Raw genomic sequence first — 23583 nt, 5'->3', positions numbered from 1 at the left:
TTGATCGCTCTATCGAGGCTTTGGCTCCTTTTCCGCTCCTCTATCTTCCTCCAGATCTCATCGATGATCCATTGTTTTCTCTGGGTGCGCAGTTCGCCCAAATTGTTCTCGCAAGAATAATCATGTGGATTTAATTAGACTGTGCAATTTTGGTGCTGTTTTTCATATGAAAGCCCATTTTTCGTCATTGCAAAAAATAGCGAGTGCAAATCATTGCAAAACTCGATTTTTTCAGCACTTGTAGCTTTCTCGTTTCTCGTACAACTCGTGCTGAAAAACTCATCTGTTTGCAACTACTTGCACAAACTACTTATTATGCGATTTAGCGTTATGGTTTCTTCCAGACATTTTACCAGTAAGTTAATACGGTTCCTCCTAAAAGTGAAAAGAAAAAAATATATATATTCTACTTTACGACATACAAGGTTCGTGTCTTTACACAAGTTATAGCAAAAGTTCTCCTGGAAAACTTAGTCGAACATGACAGATTCGTTATTTCATTACTTTTGGAGATTTATTACGTTTTATGCCTACAAGTTTTACACATGTTTATCATATAAGCACAGAGCCATATGGAGACGCATGGTGCATTGTTCCATTAACTTCTTGTGAATAAACTTTTTGTGCAAAAATTGATGGCTTCTCGACCAGTTACTCATAACAAAATTATAACCCAATTATATCAATACGTCTTACAAATAACAATATATGCAATATCTGCAATGCAATTATTCTCTGTCCTAAATATGGAAAAAATCATGATCATGTTAATAGAATGTCTTTACCTGTCATAAGACGAGTCCAGTACACTTCATTCAACTCCACCGCGCTGCAGTCCCCACAGATACGAATCCCGACCACAACGGCAAAGTCGTCCTCGACTTCGAGTCAAGTACAAGACACCGAAATCGGCCCCACAGCTGAGTTCGAAACACGCATCCGTAAAGACTACAACGAAAGCGGTGTAACTAAACGTCTTATGACCAGTGATCATGTAGGGGCCCTCCTTAGCCGTGCGGTGAGATGCGCGGCTACAAAGCAAGACCATGCTGAGGATGGCTGGGTTCGATTCCCAGTGCTGGTCTAGACAATTTTCGAATTGGAAATTGTCTCGACTTCCCTGGGCATAAAAGTATCATCATGTTAGCCTCATGATATACGAATGCAGTAACGATCATGTGGCTTAGAAACTTCGCAGTTAATAACTGTGGAAGTGCTGAATGAACACAAAGCTGCGACGCGGCAATGTCCCAGTGGGGGATGTAATGCCAATGAAGAAGAAGAAGAAGAAGAAGAAGAAGACCAGTGATCATAATGTGGCTTCTGAAAAATAAAATCCTAATTGAACTATCTATGGTTGCAATTTATTTTAAATTTGCTCCATAGTAGACATATGTATACGATTCCCTCAGCGGTGGCCAACACACTTAATTTTTTTTACCGGGATCTCAGCAAAATGTTGAACTTTTACCGAGAAAAAAAGGCGTGCCCCAGCAAACATGTTTTTTGCCGAGATTTCTGTCAAAATTGCTGATAATCAGCAAATAATTTGCCGAAAATCAGCTAACAAACGCTATTTTTGCCGGAATATCAGTTATTTATTTTGCTGGCGCACGGCTGTGCGGATTTTTGCCGAGCTGCAGAAATAAAAACTGAGTGTGAATGAATAACAAACTCGCAAGAACTGAATTGATTTTTTACTTTATTATCACGTTAGGTGAATTGAAATTCAATCAAAAAAAAAAAAATTTTTGCTTTTGAAATCTTGCTGTATGAATTTGATGAACAGCAGATTGATTTCGTAGAAATTGATGATGGGAGAAAACTTTTTAACACACCTTGAAGCACGAAAATATGTAAATTCTGGTTGGATAATCTACATCTGTATTTGTCAAAAATTAGTCAATTATCATGAGTATAAGAGGTTCAACAAGTGGAATATTAGAAGTGTATGAAATTTTCCATGGTGGTGGTTACTATTATTACATTATCGTGTCAGCTACCTAACTACCAATGCATCATTTAAAAACACCAAAGTTGATAACACAAAAAAAAAGCTTTCTCGATATTGTGAAAAAAAAAAAACTATACACCGCGATTTAAATCACGTAATTTAAAAACTATACACCGTAATTTAAATCAAATCGGGAATGACAGTCACGTTTTTCAAAACTGTAAAATACTTTTCAGAATCACGAATAACATTAATGAAATTACGACTGTTTAGTTTCATGTGTAAATCAGAACTGATCTCTTTATTCGTTTCACATTACATCTTTCAGAATACTCATTGATCTTCGATAGTAACACTACAATGTGGTACTTAACTATAAATTCGAAAGGACGGATACTATAGTTCTTACCCCTAAAGATGTTTCACTAATATCAATTGCATGGGCGTAGCCAGGATTTCGAGAAGGGGGGGGGGGGGGAACTTTTTTGGTCTTTTAAATCGTAGTTTTATAGTAGTTTTATAAAAACACATGAAAATTAACACATGAAACCAAATCCAAACCAAATCGAAACAAAAATGATTAAACCAATAATGGATTTTAAAATGCGTGAATTATTGCTCATCAGATATTTTTCAATAAAGTGAGAAGAATATTAACGAACTTAGTATTCAGAAAGAATATAAATTCGGCTATAACAATTATTATAAAAATCCTGCATTCTTCCATAAGTTTAAGAAAACTAGAACCATACATCTGAATTTCTAAACAAATCCTCTCTGAAATAATATTTATTATAAAATAGGCAGAAAAATCAATATGAAAGCTTTCTCCAGGAATTCCTTCGACAATTGCTCCTGGCATTCAGGGATTCTTAAGGAATGTCTCCAGAAACTTCTTCGGCAGTGTCTTCAGGAATTCCACCATAAATTTTGCCGATTTTTCGAACTTCTTTATAAGTTCTGCAGAACTCCCTGCAATAATTCAAATAATTTCGTGCTGTTTCCTATAATTTTTAAGAATAAGAATATTCCGTGGAAATTCCGCAGAATTGCCAGTAAACATTCCTGAGAATTTCACGAAAAATCTTCGAATTTCTTGTGTAAATTCCATAAAATTTTCCGTGAATTGTTTCGAATAATTTCTTGTGAAAATTTCAAAAAAATTCTCCAGGAATTCCACCGGAAATTTATACAGAAATTATACCGAAAATTAAATCAGCAATGGGATTTTCGGAGGAATTGCTAGATTAATTCGCAAAGAAATTTTGAAAGAATTTCGGTGGAAATTTCAAGATTTCCACTGTTTCTCCGAAAATTCCTCCTGGAATTCTTCCAGGAGTTCCACCGGCATTTCCACCAAGAATTTCTCTAGGATTTCCTTCGGGAATTATTCCGGTAGTTCTATCGGCAGTTCCTCTGAAAATGCTTCCGGGAATTTCGGCAGAATTGGAATTTATTTAGGCTTCGAAAAAAAGATCGCAGCAATCGTCGGGTGCGGTTGACATAACTTGTTTTTCCTGTCTCAATTTTTTTTTATTTTCCCGAATTTTCATAAATTTTGTTTAAAATACGCGATTTGAGTTTAGTTTTTAAGAAAAGAAAGGCGTTGTGCGAATGTGAACGATATTTATTCCAGTTAAAATAATAATCAATTTGGCCGAGTGTCGACGCGGCGGATGTTGGTTACTGGCAGTTATTGTCATGAAAGCGACAGGAGGGCGAACCCCTAGTGAAAAAGTATTTCAAGTGAAAAGTGATGAAGAAACGAAGGGATTTTCTTATTATTTTACCAAATGTTTTGGCAAGATAGTGACGAACGCGAAAATATTACTTAGTGATGGTTGTCATGTTTCCGTTTGCTTCCGCTGATGGTCCACCATGGAAAATTATTTTCTGGTTTTCAAAATTTCGAATTATGTGGCATGAATTCGCGTGAGATTGAGTTGAATGAATGAGAAATAACCCATTTAAAAATATATGTATAATTAATTCTACTAAATGCGCGCTGGATTCAAAATATATTATATATATATTTTGCAACCGGAAGTTTGATTATGATACCTTTATCCATTTGATAAACGGTAGCATAACCAGGCGGGGCTTACTGTTAGTGATAGTGACCTCGGAGTGGACATGAAATACCAGGCATTCTGAAATGGGTCACTGGAGCTGCAGTAGAGCTAACACTTTCTAACTCCCGGATTAAATCTGACTGTTTTAACAGACAGCTTTCTTCCATAACATCACTGCCAGACAGTGGGGGTTAGTTTGTACACACACACACACACACACACACACACACACACACACACACACACACACACACACACACACACACACACACACACACACACACACACACACACACACACACACACACACACACACACACACACACACACACACACACACACACACACACACACACACACACACACACACACACACACACACACACACACACACACACACACACACACACACACACACACACACACACACACACACACACACACACACACACACACACACACACACACACACACACACACACACACACACACACACACACACACACACACACACACACACACACACACACACACACACACACACACACACACACACACACACACACACACACACACACACACACACACACACACACACACACACACACACACACACACACACACACACACACACACACACACACACACACACACACACACACACACACACACACACACACACACACACACACACACACACACACACACACACACACACACACACACACACACACACACACACACACACACACACACACACACACACACACACACACACACACACACACACACACACACACACACACACACACACAACGGGCAGCAGAGACTTTGTCCAGGGCTTGACGACCCTCCCCATGGCCACTGCGAGTTAGGGGCCTGTCTAGAACGTGGTGGGGTTTGACAGTGGGCTCTGTTGAACCTCTATAAAAAGCTGCATGTGTTTGCAAGCAGGCCCTATCACAGCGACCGTGCGCCGCTCAAAGCACACAAGCCCAACAGGTGTGCCAACCGGCACATCAGGATTCATGCCAGTAAGATCCTGATTATGGTATACTGGTCGCGGCAAACGACATTGGACGATTCTCGGTTTTAGGATAGGATTAGGCGTATATGGGCTGACAGTCGAGCTATTCTGTTTCCTGAGTAAAAAGAGTGACATCTTTTGAAATGGCAAGCAGGCTAATGGTTCGTCTGCCTCCGTCCCGGTAAACAACCTGGCAGGCCTCCGGTAACGCTCAACACTTGTCACCTATACCGGTGGGTAGTAGGTTCAGATGCACCATTCCTGATTTACGCCGATCCGGCTCTGAACACGGTGTTATAAGGCACCGGAGTCAACCCTTGCATGGACCTCACTGTTTACAAAGGCACACATGGGATCACAAGAGGCGACTATCTACAACAGGTAGAGATAACGGCCCGGAGGGGGACCCTTTACATGGAAACAAATTCTACAATCAACGAAGGAGCAGGCGGTGCGAATGTTTTCGCAAAGAGTGGGAGGCTGCAGCGATCTCCAGTGATGGCGCAGGCAGCAGTAGCAAGTACCAGCAGTATGGCCAAGGCTGCTGAGAACCAGGCAGGCCAACAGGAGCTAGGATCCGGAAATAGGTGTCCACCCCAAAATCGGAAAGAAGTGCTATTCAGGAGGATCTACAATTTGGGAGGTCCAACCTGATGGAGGTGCAGAAGCGAGTCAACGAACTCTATGACTTCGTGAAGGACAAGCACAATGTTCACACGAAGATCAAGCTTCTAGTGACGAGCATCAAGTCCGCCGTTAAATCTGCTGAGCACGAACAGAACGCGCTCAAAAGAAGAGCGGAAGCAGCTGAAAAGCACTGAAAGATGCAGCGGAGCATACAACAGTCGAGGCACTGCAAACACCAATGATCTCCCGAAATACTCGCACGGAGAAGCGAAGCAGGGACTCCCCAGGAGAGCAGGAAATCCTGAAGAAGCAGCGGAACGTGCAAGATAGTGCTAGCGTACTGAAGGAAGGCGTCAAGAACGGTGATTGGCAAACCGTGGAAAGTCAGCGAGAGAAGAGAAAGAAGCAGAAGGAGTTCGTGGAAAGAAGAAGGAGCAGAAGAAGAAAGAAAAACATCGCTCTTCTCGTGAGCGGGTCAAGGGGACGCCTTGATAGTCGAAGTGAGCGACAAGACGACATACGCAGCGATATTACGGAAGGTGAGAGAAGACCCGGTGCTCAAGGACTTGGGTGAAAAGTGGTGAGGACTAGGCGTACTCAGAAGGGGAATTGCTGTTCGAGCTGAAGAAGGATCCCACGGTCAAGAGCTCGGCCTTCCGGGAGCTCATTGCCAATTCCTTAGGTAGTGAAGGAAACGTAAGGGCTTTAACGCAGGAGGCCGTGGTCGAATGCAGAGACCTGGACGAGATCACCACGATAGACGAACTGAGGGATGCACTGATCTCACAATGCATGCTGGGCGAAGTTCAGATGACCATTCGGTTGAGAAAGGCGTACGGTGGTACACAAATAGCAGCGATACGACTACCGGTAGATGCCGCCAACAAAATGGTGGAGGTTGCCAAGGTGAAGGTCGGATGGTCTATGTGTCCGTTGAGACTCACCCCTCGAATCACCAAACAGATGGAGCGATGCTTCAAATGTATGGCATTTGGACACCAGGCGCGAAACTGCAGTGGCCCAGACAGATCCGGTCTTTGTAGGAAATGTGGTGGAGAAGGACACGTTGCTAGGGACTGCACGAAGCAACCAAGATGCCTGCTCTGCAAACCGGAGGATGGAAACGACCACATGACGGGTGGCTTCCAATGCCCTGCCTACAAGAAGGCGATGGCGGGCCGAGATTAATGGAGATCATCCAGTTGAATCTCAACCATTGCGACACCGCACAGCAGCTGTTGTGGCAGTCGACAACAGAAGCAATGTGTGACGTGGCAATTATTGCTGAGCCGTACCGGATTCCTTCTGATAACGGCAACTGGGTGGCGGATGCTACGGGGATTGCGGCTATTTATGTGATGGGCAGATTTCCTATCCAAGAGGTGGTAGACAGTTCAAGCGAGGGTTTCGTAATCGCCAAAATTAACGGGATCTTTGTGTGTAGCTGTTACGCACCCCCAAGGTGGACTTTGGAGCAGTATAACCGGATGCTGGACTCACTCACGGAGAAGCTGATCGGCCGAAATCCAGTGATCATCGGAGGCGATTTCAATGCTTGGGCAGTGGATTGGGGAAGCAGACTGACTAACGCCAGAGGTTACAGTTTGCTGGAGGCGCTGGCTAAGCTGGAAGTAAGATTGTGCAACGAAGGTACCGTTAGTACATTCCGCAGAGATGGCAGGGTGTCCATCATCGATGTCACGTTCTGCAGTCCGTCGATGGCGAGGAACATGAACTGGAGAGTTTGTGAAGAATATACCCATAGCGATCACCAGGCGATCCGATATAGTGTTGGAACGCGAACGCCGACGGTACGACGGGAGACAAGGTCTAGTTGGCGAAGATGGAAGACAAAAGATTTCGATAAGGATCTTTTTATCGAAGCACTTCGAGTGAACAGCGACGCTACAAACCTTGACGCAGACCAACTGACGGAAACGCTAGCGAGGGCTTGCGATGCGACGATGCCGAGGAAATTGGAGCCAACGAATAGCCGACGGCCAAGTTACTGGTGGAACGAAAATCTTGCCAACCTTCGCGCTGCCTGTCTCAGAGCTAGGAGACACGTTCAGAGGGCACGGTCTGAAATGATCAGAGAGGAGCGAAAGATAGTTTTCCGTGAAGCTAGAGCGGCTTTCAAACGGGCGATCCAAATCAGCAAGTCTAACTGCTTCAAGGAGTTGTGCCGGGAAGCTGACGCTGATCCTTGGGGTAACGCTTATCGAGTTGTGACAAAGAAGATCAGGGGTCCAGCGACGCCAGCCGAAATGTGTCCGGACAAGCTGAAGATCATCTTGGACGGTCTTTTCCCGCAGCATGGTTCTACGACTTGGCCGCGTACGCCGTACGAAGACGAAGACCGAGTAACCGCTGCAGGTATGCAAGTCACCAATGACGAGCTATTATCAGTGGCGAAAGGTTTGAAGTTGAAAAAAGCTCCGGGTCCGGATGGAATTCCAAATGTTGCTCTAAAATCCGCGATTTTGGCGTTCCCGGATCTGTTCAGGATGGTGCTACAGAAGTGTTTAGTAGATGTTAATTTTCCGGATACGTGGAAGATCCAGAAACTGGTGCTGCTGCCGAAACCAGGAAAACCGCATCGTATAGGCCCATATGTCTGCTGGATACACTGGGGAAGCTTCTGGAAAGGGTTATCCTTAATAGGCTTACACAGTTCACGGAGGGTGAGACTGGCTTATCGGAAAAACAGTTCGGATTCCGTAAAGGCAGATCGACTGTGGATGCAATCAGGACAGTCATTGAAGATGCAGAGAGGGCGTCCAAGAAGAAGAGGAGCGGCAATCGGTTCTGCGCGGTAGTGACGATTGACGTCAAAAACGCGTTCAATAGTGCCAGCTGGGAGGCCATCGCCGCAGCGCTGCATGGAATGCGAATCCCCGACTTCCTGTGTAAGATCCTTAGGAGCTACTTCCTGAACCGGATTCTGGTTTACGACACGAACTCGGGGCAGAAGTCGATCAGGGTTACGGCGGGCGTTCCACAAGGGTCCATACTAGGCCCGACGTTATGGAATGTGATGTACAACGGTGTGCTGATGCTGAAGTTGCCCAAAGGTGTAAAGATTTACGGATTCGCGGATGATGTCGTCCTAACGATAACCGGTGAGTCACTGGAGGAGGTGGAAATGCTGGTGGCGGAAGCGACCGACGCTGTAGAAACCTGGATGAATGGAGTCAAGCTGCAGCTGGCTCATCACAAAACGGAAGTGATGCTGGTCAGCAACTGCAAAGTAATCCAGCGGATGCAGATTACCATCGGAGGGCACGACATCCCGTCGGTGCGGACTCTGAGACATCTAGGTGTGATGATTGATGACCGGTTGAACTTCAACACCCACGTGGACTATTCCTGTGAAAAGGCGGCTCAAATGATCAGTGCGTTAGCAAGGATCATGCCGAACGTCGGCGGTCCGAAAGGCAGCAGTAGGCGTCTTATTGCGTCAGTATCATCCTCGATACTAAGGTACGGAGTTCCAGCCTGGGGAGCTGCGCTCAAGACGAAACGTAACCGGAGGAAGCTGAATAGCGTGTTTCGTCTAATGGCCATTCGAGTCGCGAGTGCGTACCGAACTATTTCGTCGGAGGCAGTTTGCGTTATCGCAGGGATGATTCCAGTCTGCATAACCCTAGCAGAGGACATCGAGTGCTACCAACGGCGGGATACCAGAAATGTGAGGAAGGCGGTGAGACTGGACTCTATGGTGAAGTGGCAGCAGGAGTGGGACAATGCGGATAATGGAAGGTGGACCCATCGGCTCATCCCCAATGTGTCGACGTGGGTGAACAGGGAGCATGGTGAGGTGAACTTTACCTCACACAGTTCCTGTCCGGACACGGCTGTTTCCGCCAATATTTGCACCGGTGTGGCCATGCGTCATCGCCATTCTGCCCGGCGTGTATCGACGTAGAGGAGACTCCAGAGCACGTGATATTCGACTGCCCGAGGTTTGCGGAGGCACGTAGGAGAATGCCTGCCATAAGGGCGGACAACATCGCAGAGCGAATGTGTCACGATGAAGGTACGTGGCATGCGGTAACCAGAGTCGTGACACAAATAATGTCAGAGCTGCAGCGTCGATGGAGAAGGGACCAGCAAGTAAGCGTCGGTTTGGAGCAAAATCCAGCACAGTGAGCAGTGTTGGGTCTCGAGTCGTCGGGGCGCCAGCGAACCGGAAGTCTTCTGCCAACCGGAATCGTCGGACCGACCTCGGCACTCGAACCGTCAACCTGCTGAAGAAAGAAGAAAGAAGAAGAAAGTGCTTCGGTATGTAGGGCACCGCCAGTGCGGACGTTATCCACCACCGGAACTGTCGGACCACCTCTGCAACCCGAAGACGAAGTCGGCGCAATGCGCGAAAGCGTCCCCTGCGATAGCCGCCGGTAGTCGGGGCACCATCAGTGCGGAAGTTTCCTTCACCGGAACTGGTGGACCACCCTCGACGCCGGGGGAAGCCAGGAGGATTCGAGTGAGGAAGTTTGTGGCACGACCGCCGAGGGATCGAGACAACGTAGCAGTGGATCTCAGCAATCCAGTCGGCGAACTAGCCTAAGCTAGAGGCCGGAATTTTAGAAGAAGTGCATGAGCAGCATCCCGTGGTCCCGGGGGGATCGAGGCAAGGAGGATAAGGGACCCGGTTTATCCGGGAGGCACATTTTTAGCAGGTCGGGAGGAGCCCATCCCTGTTCGCCTTCGAGCATAGTGTGTGTGCTCGAGGTGTCTGTCGCGCAGATTTTTGATGGCCTTTAACCCTTGTAAAAAAAAAAAAAAAACACACACACACACACACACACACACACACACACACACACACACACAATTGGAATTTATTAGGGCTTCTTCAGGAATTTATATAGATTTTCCACCAGAAGCTCCTCCGCGAATTTCTCTGCGAGCTCCTCAGGGAATTCTCCGGGAGGTCCTCTGATGATGATGATGGTCCAGCTACAAACCCCAACAAAAGTTTCAGCTAGACGAGATGTGTCTTTAAGATGAATTCTCTTGTTTCCGAGAATGGTTCTGGTAGTTTCTCCGAGGTTCCTTCGAAAATTCTCCCGGGAGTTTCTTCAGAAATTCTTCCAGAAAATTCCTTCGAGAGTTCCTCCGGGAATTCCACCAGCAATTCATCCGGGAGTTTCTTCGGAAATTCCTCCGGGAGTTCCACCAGAAGCTATTCCAGGAAATTATTCAGGCTTTTTTCAGGAAATCATTTAGGCTTTCTTCAGAAATTAAGCTGGAAATTCCTTCCGAAGTTCTTCCGATAGTTTCTCTGGGAGCTCATCCGGGAGGTCCTCTAGGATTTCTTCTAGGAGTTCTTCCTGAAATTCCTCCGGGAGTTCCACCAGTAGTTTCTACGAGAATCCCTCCGGGAGTTTCACCAGCAGTTTCTCCGGGTGTTTCTCTGAAAAGAAACTCCCAGAGTAATTTCCGGAGGAACTCCCGGGGGATTTTCTATAGGAATTTCCGGAGAAATTATCAGAGGAATACTCGGAGGAACTGCCGGTGGAACTTCTGGAGGAATTTATTGAAGAATTACAGAAAGAATTTCCGGAGGAAATCCTGGAGGAACTCTCGTAAGAATTCTAGGATGAACTCCCAAAGTAACTTCCGTAAGAATTCCAGGAGGAACTCCTGTAAGAATTCTTAAAAGAACCTCCCGGAGGAATTCCCGTAAGAACTCCCAGAGAAATTCTCCGAAGAACTTCTGGAGGAATTTGTAGATAAATGCCTAAAGAAATGCTAAATGAATTCCTGGAAGAAAGCCTGATTGAATTCCCGAAGGAACTACTGGTGGAACTTCAAAGGAACATCCGGTGGAATACCATAGTGGAAGAGAAAAAATATTTCTGAAGGAACTTCCGAAACCCCATTTCCCGTGAAATTCCTGCCAAATATCGTCCAGGAATTTCCTGTGCAGTTTCTGGAGGTATTACCGGAGAATTTCTTGGATAAACTCTCGGAGGAACTCCCACAAGCTCTTCCGGGGGAATTTCCACATGGAAGTCCTGAAATAATTCTTAGAGAAGTTCCTAAAGAAATTTCCGAAAAAATATCTGAAGGAATTCCCAGAAAAATACCAGGATTTATGGAGCTAAATCGGAGGATTTCCCTCATAATTTTTTGAAGAAACTTCTGGTTGAATTTTGGGAAGAAATTCAGTATGTATTCTAGACGGAACTCTCGAATGCATTCCTGATGGAAATGCCGGATTCTTCCTGGAGAGAGAATAGCCGAAGAAATATCTAGAAGTAAATCTTGGAGAGAAGAAACAAAATCTTCAAGGAATTTCCTAAACAAATTTAGTGGGGGGTTTCTAGATAAGGAGGAATTACAATTACATGGGAAGGATTTTCGAACGATTTTCAGAGGAATTTGTGGATAACTTTCCGGAGGAATTCAGAAGTTCCCAGGGGAGCTTCTAGAAGGATTTCAAGGAGAATTTTTGAGCCCAAAATGTTTCGAGTTGTTTTAAACTTTCATATATTATGGATCCTGGATGCCCTAATAAGTTTTGGGAATCTTTTGAATTTCTTCTTTCAGCAATTGTTTCTGCAAGTTTTTGTCATAGACTCCTACCAAAATCCTATCCCTAATTGCTTTATCTTTATAAGTACCGAAGTCACAAAGAGAAGCTTGCAACTTAAGGTCAAGAAGGCTTTCGGTGGTTTCACCTGCTCTCTGAATGCGTGTATTGAACTTAAAACATTGGATAACATCGGAATCAATTTTGTCATATCGTGCCTTCAATTTCTGAATAATCTCTGCATATGTCAGTTCTTTAATTTTCTTTCCGGGGAATAACGATTTAATCTCAGAATATATAGCAGGGCCACTAATACTATGTTCGCACTACGGCCTGAATAACATGTTATTCAAATTATCGCCAAGCATACAGAAGGTAGAACGTTTTCTATTGTTATCTATTTGGTTAAATTAAAAAAAAAACTCTACGCAACTTTCCGCATACTCAGTAAAAGAATTACCCAAAACATAGGGCTCGATGACACCAACCAGATTTGTAGTAGTCATTGTTCTCCTTACCTTGTATACCAGTTTCGTGAATCAAAAGCGCCGGATAGCTCTCTTACCGGTGTGATGAGAACGTTCTCTGCTTTTCGTCGACTCCTCTCTTTCGGTTATTATTTCTATGTTTTATACACTTCGTTCTCTATCTCTGCTTTTCGTTTTCACTTGGATGAATCAACTCTCACTCAATGTAAATAAATACTAAGGTATGGAAATCCATATATTGTGTGCGTGCCTTTCGCGTATGGCGAAAAATCTTTCACTACTACATTCGAACGAGCTCCCATAAGAAGCCGTGCAAATATGTACGTCACCATTTGCTGTTTACATTATCCATCATCCACTAATACACTTGCTTTTGGTCTTCTTCCTCACCTTCTATCTATTTTCATTGACTCACACTCTCTTTTTTTCGTCTCTTCAATGTACACCCGATTCTTTTTTTACACGGGGGATGCGTTCCGTGTAAAAAAAGTTTTCAGTTCAAATTTCGAAAATCCGTGTAAAAAAAGTTTTATGATTTCTCGACGAATCATGCAAAATGGAGCAACTTTGCAAAAAATTTTGCATGGGATTTTTTTACACGGCCGTGTTAAAAAAATCCGTGTAAAAACAGAATCGAGTGTCTAACACTTTTGCTTCTAATGGAACGTACACACGGTCAAGCAGTTCGACCAACATTGACTCCACCTCCCGTTTATTCAAACACTAGCTTTATGTACCCGGCCTTGCTCGGAATTGCCAGTTTGGTTTTCAGTTTTTTCCACAATCCGGAAATAATAAATCCAATTGGTCAATAGGGTGATTGTGTTAACTTATTGATACTTCATCATTTGATTAAAAGAAGGCTTTTGGAAGCATTGACTGATCTTGAAAAAGGGATCGTTGGTTTGAACCTTGTTCCAGGCAAACGTTAATTGCTAAAAACCACCAACCAATGCTTTATTCCGGGCAAACGCCCATTTTTAAAGAAGGGATCACACTTACCATTGCCTTATTCTGCGCAAATGTCTACTTTTGAAGAAGCAATCACGTCCACCATCCAGAATGATACATTTTAACCATTGCTTTTTACTGGGCAAACCATAATTTCGATGAAGGGTAACAATTAGCATTGCTTTATACCTAGCAAATGCATGCTTTCTTTGAATGATTTTCATGATGCTGTTCATATTATCCCAAATGTCCTTCATGTCGAATGACCTTAGGCCAAATAGTGTTATGTTTATGGCCTGCTTCATTCAGGGATGTGGCAAGGGAAATGTCATATTCTGGGATATATGTATCGGTAAGAATCATTTTTGGGAAATATCATTTGTGTTGAAGTAGTTTTTGGGGAAATGTTATTACCGGATTTTCTATTTTTGAGGAATTCGGGAAATTTGTTTTCGAAACATTGTACAATGTCAAAGAACCTCGAATGAACTAAGTAAGAGGGATTTTAAATTAAGTCGTTTTCTAAACAATACCCAACCCCAATAACCTTCCGCATTCCAAAAGTTTCTACCAGCCTCTCTATAATAGTTTTGGGCAGAGAATACATGTTTACAAATTTGGTTTGAATTGACCCATGCGATGAAAAGGTAAACTAAACTGTTCGTTAATAAATATACCCTCTGTCTCATTCTCAATATACCCTCTCTGACACTTCTACCCAGTCTGATATAGTCTTCCTTAAACAGAGAATATGGATTCCAAATTTGGTGGACATCGGTAAATGGGTTCAAAAGTTATGCTGAATTGATCGATAACTAAACAATACCCCTCTTTCATACCCTCTCTCTTTTAAAATGACATTCCCCCATCCAGTAAAATTGTTTCCTTAGGACAAAAAATATTTGATAAAAATTTGGTTCAAATCGTCATTGGGTTCAAGACTTACATTGAGTTGATCGATTGCTGAACAACACCCCTCCTCCACCCACACTCCCACTCCCCTCCTTTCCGCATCGCGTTTGAAGTTTGTATGGTTATTAGTATGTGAAAACGTATATTTTTACATTTTTTACTTCTAGAGGTTTCAGTTTATCGTAAACCAAGTGGCACATTACGTTAAAGTATAACCCAAAGGATCCCGAAAATCTTTGCCGAAAACAGTTATAGCCCTTCGAAGACTGAGTGTTCAAACCATATACAAAAAATCATTTATTCTGCCAGCACTGCCAAACTACGTAGACCAATAATTTAACTGAGTGTTATTTCAAAATAATTGATCTTATAGGGCTTTGGAAATGTTCTGCGAACCTTGACTCCACCCCGACAAGTCAAACAGTTTTTCCAACCGAGCCGCCAACTGTCAAATGGTTGTTCGAACAACTTCACACACTTTTAAACAAAGCAGTAACCAAAGCGTTTTTTTGGCGGCGGAGTCAATGTTCGTCAAACTGCTTGACTGGTGTGTACGCTGCATAACATCCAGCAATTCGATAACCTTTGACCGGAACTCACGCTCACTAACTGCTCGAATTCAATTCACTTTATTGATCAGCACTCTTGCTTATGTTTAGCTGATATAACCACAATTGCCCTTTTAATGTAGTGAAGGGACTTTCTACTATCAAAAAACCTTTAATTTCCACAAGGAAGGAAATACGCTGTTGATAGTGTCTTATTCATGCAGGTCCGTTCGTAGGACAATATGATGAAGCCTTTTGTCTCAATTGTAACCAATTGTCTCTTTAAAATGACTATCCACCAATCACTTTATCACCACACCACATGGAAGGATGAGCATGGATTTATTATAATATCACGGTTCAGATTCAATATCGTATTTCAATAATTGTGTAGTGCGAATTAGTTGATTATATAATCTCTTTCTCGTCGCCAGTTGTAAAATACCTTTCAGAATCACGAAAAACCTTAATGAAAATACAACTGTTTAGTTGCATGTGTAAATCAGAACTGATCTCTTTATTCGTTTCACATTACATCTCTCAGAATACTCATTGAGTTCTTCGATAGTAACACTACAATAATGTGATACTGAACTTTAAGTTCGAAAGGACGGATACTATGAGAACGTTCCAGAAAATGTGACTGTTGCTCCCGAAACCGTGACTGAAATACATCGTGATTCACGAATTAGTGATCGTGTTTTTTTGTTATTGATAAACGGTACTGGAACAGTTCTACACTGTGGTTCTTGGCATAGCTGTCTCATGTCGCTCCTCTATGGTCAGTCCCACTGAGCTCAAGAAGCAAGGTTAGAACTGCCAACAACTGCCAAGACTGCATGATACCTCTACGGCATAACGCTGTTGCACCTTCGAAAACAGCAGCATCGCTCCTCAATTTTCCGTCGCCGTTTCACTGTTATTCCACGTTGCCTCCTCTTTACATAAGATTTTACAATACAATCTTCATCACTTATGAAATCCGTTGGTAGGAAAATGTACATTCGAAAAACTTTTAGCTAATGGGTGGTTTGAAAATTTGACGCACAAGGATAAAAACACGTCCTATTCAACGCATGGCGCACTTCGATCTCTAAGAAAAGTATTACCAAGAGTCACGGCATACAAAAAACAAGGCAGGCTCAGCATGCATGTAAACATTCAGTTAGAATGTAAACATGTGACGTCACTATCATCTTCGTTCAAGCTGAACCGAAATGATGCTCTACGGTTTCAGCATGCGTACTTTTGTAGGTATTCCAACATGTGGCGATAAAATATGCGTCACTCTTGAACCTGGGCAGAAGCCATGAGCAGAATAACAAAACATGATGTGGATTTGATTGATATAAGAGATAAAAGAACAGGCAACAATATTAAAAATTTGCACCGAAATATCATTTAAAAATCAAGATATGCTATGGATAAGAACAAACTAATGGCATTTGATATCGATCACTTATTACAAATATCATATCTTGATATCCTCATGATATTTTAGTGCAAAATATTGATATTGTCGTCTGATCTTTTATCTCTTATATCAATCATGTCCATATCTCATTTTGCTATCTTATCAACATTTGATATTATTTAGCTATTTCCGTCTATTCTGGAAGTGTCATTTTTCTTACGAGCCTACCTTGTTGACAGTATACCGTGACCAAGAGTATTACTTATAAATAATTAATAAAATACCTTCTTCATGAAAATTCTTCTGCCATTTATACAGAATGTTTCGGCAATTGCTCCAGAAATTACTCCAAAAAATCTTCTAGAAATTATTTCCAAAATCTTCTAAAATACACTCTCTCCGGAATTTTATTGGTAATATTTTTTTTTGTTTTTATTAAGGAGACACACTTAAATAAATCGTCGAATTCTGTAAAATTTTACCGAAATTTCAACAGCAGAACTGTTTAGTATAATTTTACTGCTTTTCGGTAATTTTGACTGTTCAATGAAAAAAAAAATACAAAAGATCTGTAAAATAATTACCGAACAGATCTGTTGCTGTTGAGATTTCGGTGAAATTTACCAAATACTGTGAAATTAGTTAAGTGTGTAGGCTGGCACGTCACCGATCTTTTTTGGTATACTTTTTGAAACTTGAAATTCCTTCAAAAGTTTCTCTGGAAATTTATCCACAAGATCCACCGGGAGTTTCTCTTGAAGCTGCTTTGAGGATTCCTTGAAACATAAGTTCGATAAAAATTCATAGGATTTATTTCGAAGAAATTATTCTCTCTGTAAATTCCTCTACAGTCTATGGAAATTCCTTTGCGTCGCTCTCCAGTAGTTACATCGGGGATTACTCTGGGAAGTCTTCTGATTTTCGCTTTATTCAAACATCTCATACACGGTTAGATGACTTTTACCCATTAATGGGTACTGTGTTATTGTTGATATTATTCACTGTGAAAAATTCACCCATTTTCTTCAAAGCGCCACTACTCATTAAAATGGGTAGTGGCACTTTTCAAGAAAATGGGTGAATTTTTCACGGTGAATAATATCAATAACACAGTACCCATTAATGGGTAAAAGTCATCTAACAGTGTATGTATATTTTTGCATGGCGAACTAATCTTGAGCGGGCCGTATTTTTTTTCCAAAGATAACGATGTCTTATAATAATTAATTGATTGGTTTATCTTTCACAAATTACCACCAAAGTCCAACCCTGGTACAAAAATCATAGTTCTTTCGTTTGCCCCAAAAGTGTACAACTGCTGACCATCATACTAATCATCCGGCCTTACGAACTCGCATCAATAGAAATGGAAAGCAATCGCACTTCCTTCATGTATGAAATAAATTCCCCCTGTTTTCATATAGGTATAGTTAGCGTCCACCCAGTTCCTCCTTCAAGGTGTTGTAGCAAGGCTGTGTTCTGCAGCTAGTCATCACTCCGCAATAAGTGCGACTGGCGGAGGAGAAGGTTTACGATTGCATTTTTTTTTTCATGACCTGCTGTCCAGTGAGCGGACTCCTGAAAGTCTATCAACGGACTTGTGTAGTTGGTAGTGGCTTGATGGTTTTTGCAAGGGAACCAAATACGAGGAGGTAAGCATTGTATAATACACAATATAGTTACACACGCGTAGCGTCTACCCGACGAAACACGTGTTCCCAGTTGACCCGTGTCCTAGAATGCATCCAGTCGTTAGGATGAACCATTGCTGGATATGTATAAAAAATTAGCCTAGCTCTAAGATGCGCGGCTATAAAGCAAGACCATGCTGAGGGTGACTGGGTTCGATTTTCGCGCAATTTGGAAATTGTTTCGACTTCCCTGGGCATAAGAGTATCATCGTGATAGTCTCATGATATACGAATGCAAAAATGGTAACTTGGCTTAGAAACCTCGCGGTTAATAACTGTGGAAGTGCTGAACACTAAGCAGCGAGGCGGCAATGTCCCAGTGGGGGATACAATGCCAAGAAGGAGAAAAAGAAAATTATAAACTTTATTCGGTCGATTGATTTTTGGTAAAAATGGTAAAAATATATCTTTATCTATATTTCCATCAATATCTCCGTAACCATGTCCATTTGCTAAACGATGACCAATGTCCACGAAACTATAGGAGTTTTGTGATCGGATGTCGATTTTTTACCACAGAATAAAAAAACGACTTGTTTGAGCTTAAAAGCATTGATTGCAGTGAGTGTGACACACTCTAATGGAAGTGAGCACATGTGAACGAATTATGTGCAACTGTTCGGCGGCAAGCAGGATAGCTTGCGTTGTCGTAGCATGGCATGGTCGAATGACATGGCAGCGGGCGCGCAATTCACCTCTGATTGTTTTCGCGCTAAAGGATTTGCATGCAGGGTTTAACGTTAAAGGATTTGCAATCCGCTCGTCCGGCCATCTGGTTCGATGGTTGTCGTCGTCTAGGATGTAGGTTGAGCTCTGTTCGATTTATGTCGAATTCGTTTTAAAAGTTCCAACCTAGGTTGGAACCAGTTCCAACCTAAGTGCTGTCAAAGTGTTTTTTTATTCGCTCAGGTTGGAACTAGGTTCGCACTAGTTCCAACCCCAAAGCTGTCGGGTTCGCACTGTGTTGTTTCACGGTTTCGCACTGGGTTCACCAATACAACTGTATTTCAACTGTCAAAACCACGTGGGTGGGTGGGACTGGGCGGAATAAACAAGCAGAAGGGAGAAACGAAACTGTCTGTTTATCAAAATAAAATGCGCATTGAAAATCTTTTTGTCCGGGAACTTTGTGATATTTGTTATTGTAGTTTAAAATGAAATTAATCCGGTACTGTTGTCTAGATTCAGTTTTAAAAATAATTGTTGGGGAAGTTACGTATTCATAAGTTCATTCAGGTTTTCCTCACAGATAGTGTTCTAAATTAGGTCCGTGGGTGGAATTATGTAGTTTGGGAATTCCCCTTGAAACCCGTTCACAAAATCCGCTAAGAATTGCCAGAAAAATATATTTGAGGATTACCGAATAGAATTAGGGTAATTCATAAATGTTGAACGGTTAATTTCTTCGCCTATTATTGAACCCACGTGCATTTCTTATGGAGTTCAACAATAGGCGACAAAATTATTCGTTCAACATTTGGCGGTTTCCTATTTCTTATGCAGAATTTCTTTTGAAATTATTCCAAAAACTCTTTCGTATGTTTCAGAATTTTCTTCGAATTCTGCCAGAAATTACTTCAAAGATTCTTTCAGTAATTCTTTCTTGAATTTTTGGCGATATCTTTCAGGCATTCCTCCATATTTTTTCCAAAGGATCCTTTCGAGATAAATTCCTTTGGAAATGTTCCAGGATTTTCTCTGGAAGTTGCTCCAGGAATTAATTTGGAAATTCCTACAATATAATTCCTTCAGGAAATTCTTCTAGAATACAGGAACTGTTCCGCAACTTGTTCCGCAAGTTTCGTACATAAATTCCCCCGAAAGTACCTTGAGCAATTCCTCCGGGAGATTTTTGAAAGTTGAAAATGCACGGGGCCCAAAATCCGGCGGAAAATTTTCCCGAGGTGTGAGGCTACCTTTATCAGGAGAGGTAGCGAGGAAAAAAAATTAGCGAATCCTGGAGAATTTTTATTACATGCTTCTGATTGTTCTCCGAAAAAAAAACTTTTGCAGAAATAGATGAATTTTTGTAGAATAGAAAATCTCTTTTACATGAATTCTATACGGAATTCTTGGTATAAAAATGTGCACGGGATTATTGAATATAATTAAATAGGGAAACTGTTCCGATCTCCATCTCACTGAACATCACATCATCAATCATCTCATCGGGAAACAAAGAAATGCAGCACCAATTTCGTCGCCTCTTTTTGTCGCATCCAAATTCCTTTCCATTGCTTTGTTTTTGATGGAAAGAATATCGGAGCCATGAGATGAATTCCAGTAGCAGTTTCCCTATTTATATCCACCCAAAAGTAAATTCTACTATCTGCAAAAATCAGTTCACGCACTTAAACATATTTATTTATCATGATCTGATTAGTCAACGCCAACGCACTGCCAGTGCACTGGATGTCCTGGATCATATGTTTCGAATCAAAACAAACACGATGCTACGCACACTAACATATCCAATGACAGAGGGAACAGAAAACGTTTTTTATTCAGGGTTCGGGTTGGCACTGACCCAGGTTTGAAAACGAAATCGACATTAGTGATGTTTTGACAGTGAGCAGAAATCGGTCGTTTCGTCGGGGTTTCGTTAAGGTGTTCGATTTGTTTGAGTTTTGTAAAGCACGCTTTATGAAGCAATTATGAATTGGTTCGCAATAGCAGTTGTGGTGTACTCGTGCTTCAACAATGATTTGATTCTCAGTGAAGCTTTCGTGATATGCTATAGGAATAGGAGCTACGGAGATGTAATAGTTAGTGAGTATTGCTTTTTGCTTCATGGGTTGTAACTCTGTATTTGCATAAAATGAACTGATCACGATAAGTCTGTTATAGAGCCTTCTATATGGAATTATTAGGAGCAGGTCAGTTATTTGCAAAACTATGACTGGAGTACATATTTAATAATTTATGTTATCTGGTGGGTGTAATTTTTTCCCTGCATGCATTTTATTGTGCGCCTATTTATACCACAAGAAGGGGATATTGCAGTGATTTCAGTCGTGTCTGCTTCCGAACAGAAAAAAAAACATCTGATTCAGTTTAAGTCATTATCGATACCAAGAGCTTGATAACAAATGTTAACTATTTATTAAACAGTTGTTATCCGATATTGAAAAATCACAGATTGTTCTGAAAGTGCTGTGCCTGTGCGTGTGCTGATCCTTCCGTGTGACTTTTTTCAGCTCGGCACTGCCGAACAAACTTCAGCATCAAGATAACAAACAAATTGGATATTTTATGGAAAGAATTGTATGCACAAATAATGCTGAAAAGGACATCTATAAAACAATGCTCGTAATATTAGTCACATTTGGAATTCAAGACAAAACAAACCGATGGTAATGAACTGCATAAATTGCAAGCAGCTTGGTCACACATATCAGCACGATTACAATAAACAATGCTGTGTTTTGTGTGATGAGAAACATATGGATGGCCGTGCAGAACAGCACCGACATGAACGTATTGCAACGAAAGCTAAAGCTACAAACAGCAGAAAGATTATCAGTCTTTGCAACAGCATTCCCAGCCATGCAGAAGTGTTGAAAAATGCTGCTTCGTTGAATCATCTGACATATGCACATCTTTCCTATAACCAAGAATCTGACTCCGAGGTTGGAGATAAGGATCTATCGTAACACCGAATACCGTGATTAGAGAATCAAGGGAGGGAGGGAGGCAGGTAGGACTATATCCCCGACCGGCTAAACCGTTTCCATTGCCGCCAAGCCCATCGTCCCTTCGGTACAACCAGAAAGTAATGCTTCAAAGGAGGGCCAGTGCACAACGCACCCTCGAGGTTAGCTGCGTGTCCTTGCAGCATCGAATATCGTGACTCGCTTTTTTAGAAGTACACCATGGTATCGTGCCAGCGCATTGCCGGCTTTCCAGGTGGCCTTACCACGCCCTATGTCCTCGAAAGATGGGAAGGGTCGACTTCGCGCCTGCTTCCCTCTGGACGGCTGGTATCAAGAATGATGAAGCCGCGTGCACCCCAAATTGACCTCTCTGCGATAGGGCCTGTTCGCCAATACACAGAGGGACTTGCCGACGCGGTGCCTACGCCTACGCCCCAGCCTTGACGAGGACCTCTTTCCGTCATCGGACTCGGAACCCGCCCCGTTGACCGACGCCGCGAAAGCGACGATACCATGTTGTTCTTCGTGCGGCCACTTGTTTAATAAAAGGATCGAGTTCGACCACATGGCATGACCACCGGTATGACCCATGAAGCCGACTCCGAACCCTTGGACCACCTCTTGTTTGCGCCTGAACTAGCCATCCTTGAGTCCACGCGAAATTTCGAAATTTCTTTGGAAATTCTTCAAGGAACTTCTCCGGGAATTCCTCCTGGAAATTATCCCGGATAAATTCCTTCCTTCAATTTCTCCGGGATAATTTCCAGGATTTTTTCCGGAAAGACCTCCATAAATTATAAATCGAAATCATCTAGGATTTCACTCTGGAAATCCTTTCGCAATTACTTCAGAATATCGTTCAAGAATTCCTCTAGAAATTTCTTTAGGAATAGTATTTCCCCGGAAATGCTTCCACGTTGTTTCCGGGAATTCCTTCAGGTACTTCTCCAGGAATTCCTTCAGGTACTTCTCCAGGAATTCTTTCAGGAATTTCTCCGGGAATTTTTCCGCGGAATCGTCCTGGAATTCTTTCTGGACTTCACTCGCAAATTACTCCAGAATTTTATTCGGAAATTAATTTGAAAGTTCCTCCAGGATATCTTCCAAGAGTTCTTCCAGGCATTTCTTCATAACAAACTCCCGAGAATTCATCCGGTAATTTCTTCATCAATTCATCTGGGAACACTTTCAGGATTTCATCTGGGAATTTCTTCATTAATTGCTCCTGGTATTTTTTCTGAAATTCCTTTGAATTTTTCTCCGGAAATTCCTTTAGGAACTTCTCCAATAAATATTTCAGTACTTCCTTGTGGGAATTCCTCCGAAAATGCTTGTGGGAGCTCTTCCGGAACCTCCTCCAGGAGTTTTTCCAAGAGTTCCTCTGGAAATCCCAGAAAATACACAGGGAATTCCTAAAGGATTTTCGGCCGAAATTTCACAGGAAATGGGATTTCGTAAGTTCCTCAAGAAATTTAACTCCGGGAATTTCAGCGGCTGTTCCTCTGGAAATTTCTTCGGGAGTGCAACTAGTAGTTCCTCCGGGAGTTTATTCAGGCTTAATTTAGGAATTTATCAACAATTTCCTTTAGAAGTTCCTCCATGAATTTTTCCTGGGAGTTCCTCCGTGTGGTCCTCCAAGAGTTCTTCCAGGAGTTCCTCCTGGAATTCTTAAGGAAGTTCATTTGGAATTTCCTGGAATTAACCC

The 23583-nt window shown here is 42.3% G+C and overlaps 1 protein-coding gene across 3 annotated transcripts in view; it reads left to right on the top strand.

Annotated features, from left to right (window-relative positions):
- The window catches only part of LOC134204840 (prion-like-(Q/N-rich) domain-bearing protein 25), a 106650-nt gene that overhangs the window by 42646 nt on the left and 40421 nt on the right, over nt 1–23583 (top strand). Inside the window, exon 1 of one of the 3 annotated variants that reach the window (XM_062679638.1) lies at nt 20850–20994. The exons of the other annotated variants lie outside the window; for them this stretch is intronic. Within the exon in view, the coding sequence (XP_062535622.1) occupies nt 20880–20994 (115 nt within the window). The 5' untranslated portion in view covers nt 20850–20879. Of the gene's footprint in view, nt 1–20849; nt 20995–23583 lie in introns of those variants that run through there. 3 annotated transcript variants of the gene reach the window in all.

This window comes from Armigeres subalbatus, unplaced genomic scaffold (assembly GCF_024139115.2).
Source record: "Armigeres subalbatus isolate Guangzhou_Male unplaced genomic scaffold, GZ_Asu_2 Contig937, whole genome shotgun sequence".
Taxonomy (NCBI): domain Eukaryota; kingdom Metazoa; phylum Arthropoda; class Insecta; order Diptera; family Culicidae; genus Armigeres; species Armigeres subalbatus.
This window is presented reverse-complemented; position numbering and strand designations above follow the sequence as displayed.